The sequence below is a fragment of the Cladophialophora yegresii genome, assembly GCF_000585515.1.
Source record: "Cladophialophora yegresii CBS 114405 chromosome Unknown aczIN-supercont1.2, whole genome shotgun sequence".
Classification (NCBI taxonomy): Eukaryota; Fungi; Ascomycota; class Eurotiomycetes; order Chaetothyriales; family Herpotrichiellaceae; genus Cladophialophora; species Cladophialophora yegresii.
The window spans coordinates 2,369,379-2,380,950 of NW_006913046.1; the positions used below are offsets into that span (position 1 = coordinate 2,369,379).

General features: G+C 55.8%; 5 protein-coding genes across 5 annotated transcripts; 2 read left to right on the forward strand and 3 right to left on the reverse strand.

Annotated features, from left to right (window-relative positions):
* Window positions 1-569: 569 nt before the first annotated feature.
* A1O7_02784 (uncharacterized protein) lies at window positions 570-1,886 on the forward strand (the record flags this gene model as incomplete). The annotated part of the gene is made up of 2 exons (XM_007756814.1): window positions 570-770; window positions 822-1,886. The coding sequence occupies 2 exons, from the start codon at window positions 570-572 to the stop codon at window positions 1,884-1,886; spliced, it is 1,266 nt and encodes a 421-aa protein (XP_007755004.1).
* Window positions 1,887-2,257: 371 nt separating this feature from the next.
* Window positions 2,258-3,304, reverse strand: A1O7_02785 (uncharacterized protein; the record flags this gene model as incomplete). The annotated part of the gene is made up of 1 exon (XM_007756815.1): window positions 2,258-3,304. One exon carries the CDS (start codon window positions 3,302-3,304, stop codon window positions 2,258-2,260), a length of 1,047 nt encoding a protein of 348 aa, XP_007755005.1.
* Window positions 3,305-3,320: 16 nt separating this feature from the next.
* On the reverse strand, window positions 3,321-3,557 carry A1O7_02786 (uncharacterized protein; the record flags this gene model as incomplete). The annotated part of the gene is made up of 1 exon (XM_007756816.1): window positions 3,321-3,557. The coding sequence occupies one exon, from the start codon at window positions 3,555-3,557 to the stop codon at window positions 3,321-3,323; it is 237 nt and encodes a 78-aa protein (XP_007755006.1).
* Window positions 3,558-4,359: 802 nt separating this feature from the next.
* Window positions 4,360-5,433, forward strand: A1O7_02787 (uncharacterized protein; the record flags this gene model as incomplete). Its single annotated transcript, XM_007756817.1, has 3 exons — window positions 4,360-4,436; window positions 4,490-5,344; window positions 5,400-5,433. 3 exons carry the CDS (start codon window positions 4,360-4,362, stop codon window positions 5,431-5,433), a joined length of 966 nt encoding a protein of 321 aa, XP_007755007.1.
* Window positions 5,434-9,506: 4,073 nt separating this feature from the next.
* On the reverse strand, window positions 9,507-10,883 carry A1O7_02788 (glycerophosphoryl diester phosphodiesterase; the record flags this gene model as incomplete). The annotated part of the gene is made up of 2 exons (XM_007756818.1): window positions 9,507-10,385; window positions 10,464-10,883. 2 exons carry the CDS (start codon window positions 10,881-10,883, stop codon window positions 9,507-9,509), a joined length of 1,299 nt encoding a protein of 432 aa, XP_007755008.1.
* Window positions 10,884-11,572: the final 689 nt, after the last annotated feature.

Genomic DNA, 11,572 nt, shown 5'->3' on the forward strand with positions numbered 1-11,572 from the left:
TGTGTTAGCCGTCTTGGTTAAGCTACAGAGCACACGTCGAAGTCATATACTACTTCCATTCCTCACCCTTTTGACCTCGGCTCGACGCCTCGTTGTCACGAGCCTGGACGAGCTAGTCCGGGTCCTTTTGCTTCACTGTGTACACCACACCTCTTCAAGGCGGGCAGGCTTACACCTCTCACGACTCCGAGCCACCACTACGAGAAATCCTCAAGACTTCATACATGCTATTGAATGAGTAGAGCACTGTCGGGTGCGGCAGGGAGTGAAGCTGTGTGAATAGCCACGGGGCACAACGTGGGAGGCTGCCATACACATCTCAAGATAGGTAAGTGAAAATACTGCCGGACAATAGGATGCCGCATCATGAATGTCCATTCACTGCATGTTTCAAGGGCTTCAAATGCCCGGACTGCATTGTGCTTTTTTGGCCTCGTGTATTGGTTTATTTTCCTGCAGGCTTGGACACCCTAGGGCAAGGGCAAAGGCGCACTCTTCCCATATTACCCTTTACACCTCTCCACAGTTGCTGGCGGCTCTCTTTTTCACCTTTCTCGTCTGAGCACAGCATGGCTCCTAGAACATCGGGTGTTTCATTGCCGCGACATGGCGGCCTCGACCCAGACCTGTGGAAGCGTTTCATGGAAGATGAGCAGATCAGAGCTGACTGTCTACCCCCAGTCAACGAGTCTCTCGACATGGCTTCAGCGAAAGCGTCCAGTTCCAAGTCTCCTAATGTCACCCTGACAGCTTCTGATCAAGAACAAGCGGTTAGTTAAATTAATACGTGGTCTAACGCTTCCTCAACTAACCTTTCTCAGATGGTATACCTCTTCGAATTGTCCGTCGAGAGCATACTGCACGATATCCTCCTGGAAATCCACCAAGAAGAGAAGATATCTCGAATGCAGACAGCCGTTGTGGAACTCGAGCAGAAAGCTGAGAAACTCCGCAGCAAGCTAGACAGCGAAGCCGAAAATAATACCGCAGACCAATCTGTTGAGACAAATGCTGCTATTCTTAAGTCCGGTCAGGTCCAACTAAAAGGCAACCCAATGAAGACGGTAAAGCACATCAGATGTCCCAATTGCCGGCTACGGCGTCTATTATACCCCAGGGTCGGCTACAATTCCCGCCCTGTTCCAGATCCCACCGAACAATACTGCAAGACCGAGCCCATGATCATCGTAGACAAGCATGATGTCCACGGCCAACGCAAGAAGGGTGTCAAAGTAAAAGGCCAGCCTAAGAACAAGAAGAAAAGAAAGGACGATCCTGGCTCTCCTGCGGCATCGGAAAACTCCGATCCGTTGACTCCGTCGTCTTCCATGCCTGCCGACTCATTCGAGTTCAAAGAGATTGACTATCCTGCCGCAAAATGCCCCAACCGGGAGTCTCATCTCGGCGATCATTGGAAATCCGTCAACGTTTTCGCGACACACTTGAATGGCAGCTGCTTCCTCAAGAAAGACCGGGCTGCGGGTCGTGAGGCTAATGCAAAAATTGGCGGGACTCCTCGCGACAGTCGCGCAAACTCACCCAAACCAGCCACCAACGGCGGCGTTAAGCGCAAAGCCGAGGATGATGAAAAGAGCGTGGGTAGTGGTCCCATGAAAAACAAGAAGCAGAAGACCACTGCCGGAGATGTCAAGAAGATGGACAAGAAGGCACCGCCCAGTAAACTGAAGGAGGTCAACAATATTGGCGATGAAGGCAGCCCCAACGCCAAGGACGCGAATGGGGACACAATACAAGTGACGCCCACCAAATCGATGAGGGACGCCAGCTCTGAGCCACAAATCAAGCTCAAGCTGAAGACGGGTGCCGCCGCCGGTGCCGGGGATGGCGGCGCTCGCAAAAAGCCGAGCAAGGCGAGCAAGAAATGAGACGGACTGTCACTGGAATGTACTATACATAATGGCATAGCGCTGGGTGTTTTACAGTGACCTGGCGTTTAGAGGACTAGCTGCACAAGCGGCAATACATGCGCTACGCACAAGTTATGGATAATGCAATGATGTCGTTTGCTTGAATCAGCCGAGGCCACGCAACGGAGTACCGGAGCATACAAATCTAGACACGCGCTTCCACCAGAAATTGACGCATGGGATGTACTGAGAGCAGCTTCGGACGTGGTGTGCCAATTATCTCTAGCTCAACGGCAGCATAAATACGCTCAATAGCTACGTATCAAACGACTGACTTCAAGCCAACGTCGGCAATAGCATAGTATAGTATACCCCATCTAGTCTCCCGGTCAAGGCAACACGGCTTCGACAATATTCCCCGTCGCACCGCCCTCTCGACTCTGCCAGATCTTGAGCATCTGTAATCCGGCGTCCTCCAGGATCTTCTTCATCCCGTCGGCGGTCCGCTCCTTCCCACCCATGACCATGACGCAATTGTCCATCGCCGCGGCGGGGAGATCGGCCTCGTATACGCGCTTGGGCATGACCATGTCGGCGATCAGGACCTTCGAGTCCGGCGCCATGGCGGCGCGCAGGTGCGAGAGGATCGTGACGCAGTTCTCGTCCGAGTAGTCGTGGATGATGCGGCGGAGGAAATAGGCCTTGGCGCCCCTGACGGGCTGAGGGGTCCAGAAGTCGTGGACCATGGCTTTCACGCCCTCGGGCAGGAGCTTGGATTCGTTACCCTGCGCGATTGGCTCCGGCAGGTCCTGCAGGACCATCCTGTCGGGCTGCAGGGTAGGAAAGGACTTCAGAATTTGAATGATGGATTGGCCCTGCCCGCCACCTACGTCGACGAGGGTGGGCCGATCGCCGTCCGTCTCCGGGTCATAGAGCGCGGAGAAGTCGTAGAAGCCGACAATGGGCACCGAGTCTTCCTGGGACATGAATCCCAGTTGGAAGGCGCGCAGGCGGTCGGGGAACTGCGCCATGACTTCCCACACCGCGTGGCCGTCCATGCCGTGGCGGCGCGTGTACGGGTTGTGCAGAGGGTCGTCGGGTTCCTGTACGGGTTTGTGGTCCTCGCGCGCGCGGTCCTTCACGTAGCTGTGCAAGTGGACGAGGGTGCTCAGGCATTCGTCGTTCATGAACTGGAAGAAGTTCCCCGGCCCGGGGACCTGGATATACGCCCTCGAGAACTTCGTGTGTGTGTACTCGTCGGTCGGCGTCTGGTCGATGAATTTCGTGCCGACGAGAAGGCGAAGTTGGCGTTCGAGCAGCGAGTCTTGCACGCCGGTGGCTTGGGATAGCTCGGCCAGAGAGATGGAGCCGTCGAGCGGGATTTTGTCAAACACCCCCAGGCTCATCAACGTTCGGATACTCACTATCTCCAGCATCTGCGTCGTATCAGTATCAATGGGGATGCTTGTTCGTTCCAGTGAAAACGGGACTTGCATTGACCGAGTGGTGCATGGACATGTCACTCGGGGCCATCATCAGGCGGACGATGTCTTTGGCAATGCCGGCGACATTTGTCCTTGCGATGTAGCCTTTTGCCCCGGGCGAGTAGTCGCATGCTTTTGCTGCGTCGGTGAGTTGTTGTATCAGGCTCTGAAGCTGGGTTGCTTCATCTTGTTCTGGCGCCAACATTCTCGAACGTGACGTTGTGCACAGACACAGGCACGCTCCTTACTGGGGCTGGAAATCTACTGTGGTACACAGGAAATGTTGTCCACCGTACGGAGTACCTGCAGTTGGCAAGGTTGGGAGCGGAGCGGGAGCCAGAGCAGACTAAGGGGAGCTGGACGGTAGGCATCCCAGCTGAGCAGGAGTCACTGGTCGCCATGTGGCTCCTTTGCGACTGATCGTGCTAATCTATTAGCGTGCTGTACAAGTGACAGTTCATCATCCTTCCGGCTCGAAAACATGCTAGACACCTCGCTTGCAGGCTCCAGTGTCTTCGCGAGGTTCTAGAGCATGTGGGCGGAAGGAGATAGTAGAAGACTAGGTAGTACTTGTGCACTTTAACGAGCTTGAAGGCGGGGTTTTATTGAGCTGGCCTGCAGCGGTTGACTTAGGCGGGGTTCATGCCCGCCACTGAACTAGTGGGCCGGGATGTTATCATGCGAGCCCTTAGGCAGCTAGGCTACGGTAGGTTGCCAGCCCGCACGTGGCAGACACCCCTAGGCGTGCCAGGCTGAAGTTTCCGGCCACCCCCGAATCAAGGTTGTACTGTAGCAATGCCTACCGAGCAACTATGGCCCGAGGGAGAGCCCTTCCCCCTGCCTCCCCTCAACCCGGCGTGAACCTTGTTTTCTTCTTGTAAAAGTGCCTCGCAGCCCCTCTCTGATGGGACTTCCCATCTCCTCAAAACTTACATGGTGATTCCCCTCGGGTCTCTGGCACGCGACATTGACACTCGCGTCACACAGCAGTGCGTTCTTCGCCGCACATGGAACCAGATGATCACATCCCGGTGGACGACGAGGGCTACGACACCAACTCGGCGGGTACGAGCTATGTGACCAGGTATGGAGGACACACCGGCAGTCCCGGCACTGATTTTCTGACCTGAAGCACAGCATAGCATCGGAAATCCGTAATGGGATTGAGGAGTACGGTCGCCGGTGGGCGGTCTACGGAAAACACTTCTACGGCCTCCCCATCGACGACGCGGAACAGGATCGCAACGACCTTCAGCACTACAAGTTCTTCTTGATGTACGAAGGACGGCTTCACCTCGCTCCGATCGATCCGCAGCCACAGAACATCCTGGACCTAGGCACCGGCAGCGGAATCTGGGCCATTGAGGCCGCCGACCTCTATCCCTCAGCACGGGTGATTGGCGTCGACATTGCAGCCGTGCAACCAAGCTGGGTATCTCCCAATTGCCAGTTCGAGATTCTAGACGTAGAGACGGACTGGGAGTTTCGCCGGAATTCGTTCGATTTGATCCACGCCCGAGAATTCATCTTCGCTATTCGAGATTGGCCCGCGCTCATCTCACAAGCATATGACCATCTTCGACCTGGCGGTTACTTCGAACTCGCCGTTACAGTCCCTGAAGTCACATGTGATGACGGAACGTGTCCTCCGGACTCCCAGTACGTCGAAATGGGCAACATATTCTTCAAAATCGCAGAAGCGATGGGCCTGGACGGCCACGCCTACCGGCTGTGGAAGGATCAACTCCGGGACCGGGGCTTCGAGGACGTCCACGAGACAGTGTTCAAGATGCCCACGAATGATTGGCCAAAGGATCGGCGCCTGAAGACCATAGGGAAACTCGAGATGCAGAACTTCTTCCAATATGCTCAGGCTGGGTTTGAGCGAGGGGCTACCGCTCTGCTGGGCATGGAGCGTGCTCAACTCGCGGTCATGCTCGCGCACACGAGACGAGAAATCCTCGATCGGAATATTCATACCTATGTTAAATTGTGGGTACTCGACATCATGCTGTTCTGCCTCTCGATTACTGACAACCAATGCCAGTGTCAATGTATACGGCCGAAAACCAGGACCATGACTTCTTCTGACTCCCATGCAACACCAGCAACGGATGACACGAGAGTCATCCATGATTGCACACGATGGATGGATGCTCTACGAAGGAGGAACGAAGCGTGTTCTGGTTTTCAGATGACTGCTCAGTTTGCGTTCTGAGGCGCGTTTTCGACCAATGTTTGGGTTGAGCAGACAACCTTTGGTGCCAGGATTGCCACATTCATTCACCCTTGCTCGCTCCAGCACCGAGTTGAACATGGCGCAACAAGCCGTTCTTCGCGCGGCCTCAGGACTTGACCTACCATATCTGTATAGGTAGAGCAATTTCCGCCTGCAGCGTCCTGAGACCCAACAAACTGGAGGTGTCGAGACGTGACTTATGCGAAGACAGTAGGAGTAGAGTGGTTTTATGCTGGTCTGGTTGTTGCGTGGTGGTTCAGTCAGATGCTGGAAGCTTCGACTTACTTGGAGGCACAGCTGTTGTGTTTCAGAGGTAGGCAGGCTCTTGAGGTCCCAAGTGGGTAAGGGGAAGGATGGGGACGGATGCAGTGGTGGATGCAGTGGTAAGCACTCACGGTATACAGAGCGATCACGACACTATGGTGGTGCTCTTCAGGGACGATGATGAAAGCCGCTCACGGAGTCCATCCGGTCAGTGATCATGGTATACGTTGAGTCGGCGTGTGCAGCGTGCTTCGTCGGGCCTCTTGTCATTGGAGTTCCAGAGGCATATGGCCCGACACACGCCCTCTGGATATGCGAGATATTCCGGCCATATAGCTGGAGACCGCTCCAAATGTGAGAAGGAGATCCCTTCGGCAGAGAGGAAGCTGGTTCGAGACCATCGAGGGACGCCGACATTGAGAGCAATAGGAGTTCGCAGAGCTCACGTAGCGCCGTGACGTCTTTTCACCTCATGAGGGTTCGGGCTGTTGATGCCCATAGCGGCCGTTCCGTGCGAGGATGTCTAGACGTCGACGGGTGCGGTCATGAACGCACTCATGCAGTTCCCGTGCTGTGCCGGCCCTTCAGGCTCCTCGACCAGTCTCACTTTTTCAAAATTCATGGCCATTCTGTGAATCTTGCATTCGCAGATAGTCGGTATGCCATCCGCTAGGGCTCCGGGGTCTATCGAGGGAAGCTAGAAATTAACTTCTACTATTGAGACATTTTGGGGGCGCGAGTACGAAAGCGGAAAGGGGGTATGGCTGAGTAATTGGTCGACTGTACGGAGTACTTAGTACTTTCTAAGCCTGGGCGCGGATTTAGGGAGGCACTAAAGCGGCTCTACCAAGATTGCTTGACCAATGCCTATTTGCCGGGTGGATACGGCGTACTCTAGTACAGACGTAGGACTAAGCGTACGCGTTCCTCGCCGCGCGCCCATAAGGTACCTACCTACCTCGTACCAGGTAGGATGGTACTTCTGAATGCATACGAGTACCTCGTACGTGAGAAGCTGTCGATCTTTGCTTGGCTCACGGGTCAGCGACGTCTTCCAGATGGACCAGGCTGAAACATTGAATCCATCGCGGCTTTCTGTGTATGAATACTCTACCTAGGTATCATGCGGTCCATCCTACGAGTCCTTCTGGATTGTACGCCGGATCCTGCCCAGATTACACGTATAGGGCGCACATCCGCCCGGAAGCCGCAGCAACATGAGACGCGTTCATCGCCAGGGCTATCTACGCTCGGGGACAAGATGCCGACGACCGTGTGCTTTTGCGGACGACGTATAATAATGCCAGGAGCAGCGCATTGTGAGAATGGTTGAGCCGAAGGTCCTGTACGTCTACAAGATGGCCGCCAACTTGGCATGTTTTACGCTTCTCCTGACGGCTGGAGCAGGAAGGTAAGTTTTCCAGAGGTGTCCCGGAATAATGTCTGACTGCTGAGCAGGGCATTCGAGAGGGTGCAATCCGTTGCGAAACGGCAGTCGCAAGGAGACGATCTCCTGGCCAGATATCCGTCAGCTCTTCCGAAGGGCTGATCACGATCCCTGTCGACGAGGCGCGCAAAACAGGACTGACGCTGGAGCAGACAGCAGAACTTCACCACGCCGATCGACCACTTCCACAACATCTCCTGCTATGCGCCGCACACAAATGTCTTCTGGGGCGGCCTGACCTTCTCCGGAGTCACCACCGGGCTGATCGATAATTGGCCGAGCTTTGATGTGATACGGCGGTACGGACCTGCCAACTGTGTTTCAACAATCCAACAACTGATGAGTCTGATGGACAACGTCTATACCAGCGGCAACAAGACAGCCATGTCCGAGTGAACACTGCCTTTAATGTTTCGCAGGCCTCGACGTATCCCGACATTATATTCATGCTGGCGGGAGCGTTGCCGCCGTTGTCGGCTTGGCAACAGATATGGAATGGCGAGCCTTTCCCATTCACCGGTGCGCGGCCCTTCGCTCGAGGAGGATTCGTCGTGTGATTTGACTGATCGAAAATATCTTACACGCCCGTGGCTCATACTGCGGCATGCTCACTTCGCAGACCTCGCCGCCCTCAGCCGGCCCCTCCCTTCAGCCAACAGCGCACTCCCTCCTCTCCTACACCAACGCGACAGCAACCCCCAACGCAACATCACTCTACTGCCCGCTTCTCAATCTCTTCTCCTACTTCCGCAGCACCTATACTTTCTGCGCAGCACAGGCCCCAGCAGACTGCCTCGCCTTGGACCAAGGGGCACCCTTCAACTGGCTCCTCTGCACCCAAATGGGTCAATTCGATACAGGCTATACACCAGGCACACCGGGGCATCCCCAACGCTTTGCCCCTCGTCTCCCGCACAGCAACGCCCTCGTAGTTCCCCTGGATCGATGCCACGCCACGTATAGCATCAGCTATGGCCCTATACTGGAGCGGCTGAACGAGTACGGCGGCTTCAACCTGAGTTATCCCCGTCTGACGATCTCGACAGGCCAACTCGATTGGTTCCGTACTCTAGGTCCAACTGGCGGCGGTTCTCGAGGACGGGACGCCGAATCCCAGGCTAGGGAGCAACGGGACGGTAAGCGAACCGCAGATCGTCATCGACGGGGGGTTTTCATGAGTGGGATTTCCCAGGCGTGTTCAAGAATGAGAGCATCGATGTGCCCAGGGCGCCGTCGTGGACGCGAAGAACAGGGAGCTGCAAGCGGTGAAGGCGTGGTTGAGGGAGTGGGATGAGACGCATGACCCAGAATCGTGATATCCTAAGGTGAGAAGTGAAAGTGACAGAGCATCGCTGTGCGGAGGCGCTTCCTGATCGTGAGCGCGTCGACCTCACTTCCATTATAGTTTCCCGGGCCATGGTTTCACCGGGCCGAGTGTACTACAGTGTATATATGCGGGGACAAGCACAAATACATCCGGTAACGTTCACATCTGTGCATACATGTCCAGCATCTTAGAGACTAGAGTCGAAGAGTTCTCTTGAGAGTCAAAAGACAGTCAAGAATTATTTAAGGATTCGTCAAAGTGCGGCCGTGGCTGCACCATACTCAACGTCGGTATTGTTCCCGTCAGTCCGCATCAAGCGAGTACATGATTGAAGCGGTCGTGAGGCCCGCACTTGTACGCAATGTACGGACTGTCCTGGATCTCAACAGCCCGACGGAGAACGAGAACCAGGACGAGGACCAGACCGAGACCCAGAACGAGGCCACGATACCCGTGCTGAATATTGCTACCTTGGTAAACATCCCGGCCAGCCCGGCATACTCTCAGCATGGCGGGAATTGTGGTGATGATAGCAGCGAGGAGACACGGTACGGTACAGCACCTACGGACATACTACGTTTGGTGGTTGTTCTGGGTGTGTTGCGCGCCTTGATGGGGGAACTCGAGTACCGATCAGTTGGGAAGACAGGCATGAATACTAGGCAGCTTGTCATAACCAGGTCCAACACGCGTTTGGTGTTTTGGCTCTCTTTTTCATAGACAACTATATACAGATAGGGTGTGTAGATTACTTGAACTTCATTAAACGTCGTCGTGTTTATCATCGTCCTTGTCCGCCCGCTCGTGCTCGGCCCGCATGATCCTTTCTATCGGCCCCCATCCACCCCAGGTCCGTTCAGGTCTAGGCTTCTGCGGCTCAATAGTACTTGCCCCCTTGTGGCCCCGCCAGATCGAAGCAGTTGGCATAGTAGCTGACGGTGGCGGACCAGTCGGAAAACATGCCGATGATGCCGATTTCGCGGCCCAGCACGTCCAGGGCCTCGTACACTTGCCCATCGTAGGAGACGATCGGGGCGACGGACGACCAGTAGTAGTCGCCATTCTCCTCAACGAGATCGAGCGGACCCGACCGCTCAAACGACCAAGCGATGATGTCCAGGCCGGCTTCCTTCGCGGCCGTGGCGTACATGGACGGCACGATCGAGTCATTGTTGGGCCCGCCGACAGAGAGCAGGTAGTTGTACGGCGGGGCGATGATGTTGACCCCCGAGGCCTTGAGGGCGGGTAACTTGGCCACCGCGGCGGTGTAGTTCGAGGCCACGTCGGCGTCCTCATCCAGGTAGACGGCCTGGGCGCCCCACTGGGGGAACTCGTTCAGCCAGAGGTAGATGTCGGCCGGGTTGAAGGACTGGGGCCACACGCGCTCGGCGGCGATGCCCTTTTTCACGAACGTGTTGATCATGTCCCGTGCGTACTGGGCCTGGGTGTAGCCCTTGAACGGCATGGGGACGGCGCTGGGTGGGGTCTTCAGCTCCGGCGTGAAGTTGCGGTAGCCCGGCAGCGAGTCCACGAGGTCGATGTAGCTCTCGAGCGTCATGACTTGGCCGCAGGTGTTGTATAGGTCGGTTCGGAACGACGGGGTGCCGTGTTGGTAGGCTTCTACCGTGGTGGCGGATCGGTTGAAGCCGTCCATCTTGCTGCACAGAGTTCCATACTCGGCCAATGTGATGTCGGCGGTGCAGCACAGAGCGTTCGCTGGGGATGTTGCGTTGGCCGGTGTGAATGGGACTCGGCACTACATTTCTCGCAGGACAATGTCAGCGGACTTGACCATGTTGACAGATGACCCAGAGACTCATGGCTTCTGACTCACCTTCGCTGCCAACTCGGGTCGGAGGAGGATGTCGGTCGTCGTGTGCAAGTCGCAGATATCGTGCCTGCAGACAAGCTCGAGATCCGAGGTGAATGCGACGTCGCATTCGAGGACACCGGCGCCCATACGCGCGCCGGCCTCGGTGGACTGCGTTGTCTCTTCTGGGATTTGTAGGGTCCCACCGCCGCGATGGCCAATGCTCCAACCGTGAATACCCACGGGTTTATTGTAGCATGCCTCAAGCTGCTGCTTGAGAGGGCTGTCCGTCATATTCTGGACGAGGTAGTAAGGACGGGGGCCTAGAGAGACAAGGTAGTCATCGGGCACTGGATGTTGCCAGCGGGGCTTCTTGACGGGCACGGCGGCAGCGAGGTTGGCCGCCAATGCCAAAAGGGCTACGCTGCTGGTTGTCGCACGCATCTTGGATCTGAGTCTTGAGCTAGGTTCCGTAGTTGCGATGGCTACACCCTACCTGCGAAGAAGCACGAGAGAAAAGGGACTGCATAGCGGGACACGACTCTTTTTGTAGCTGGCCATCTATCCTTACCTTAGTCCGGTAAACGGACTGCTGGAGTTCATGCCGATGCAAGATGGGGCTCCGTCATGATCACACGTGAATTAAACGACAGGCGCCATGTCGTCGGATTCAGGAAGTTGTGTGAGCTTGGAGCTCTGGGGAGCTTCCTGTGTCGGAGCTTGGGAAGAGCTGGGCGTCTAGCTGCGCAAATCCCACCCGATTCTGCTAGAGCTCTGTTATCGAGCAAATCGCAGCCACCCTGGGACAACGTGTCTGTTGTACCTGCATCTTGCGGACAGCTTCGTGGATGGATTGGCCGCTCAACGCAGGCAGGACCTTGTCTGCTAGGTTGAATGTGATATAGCAAAGCAACACAACCCCGCGAGGGATGACGGTTCGCCTGTAATCAACCGAGGCCATGGCCTTGGCCGCATATTTTCTGGTGAGCACGCAGCCTGCCCTCCAATGATGAAGCTGCAGCGTGCGGAATGGTTGCACGAGGACGACAAGGGCAGCTCGTAGTTCCTTGGCATGATGTCGACGAATGCCACCCCCGCTATTCATGGGATCGAACGGAAAGGATGGACTTACC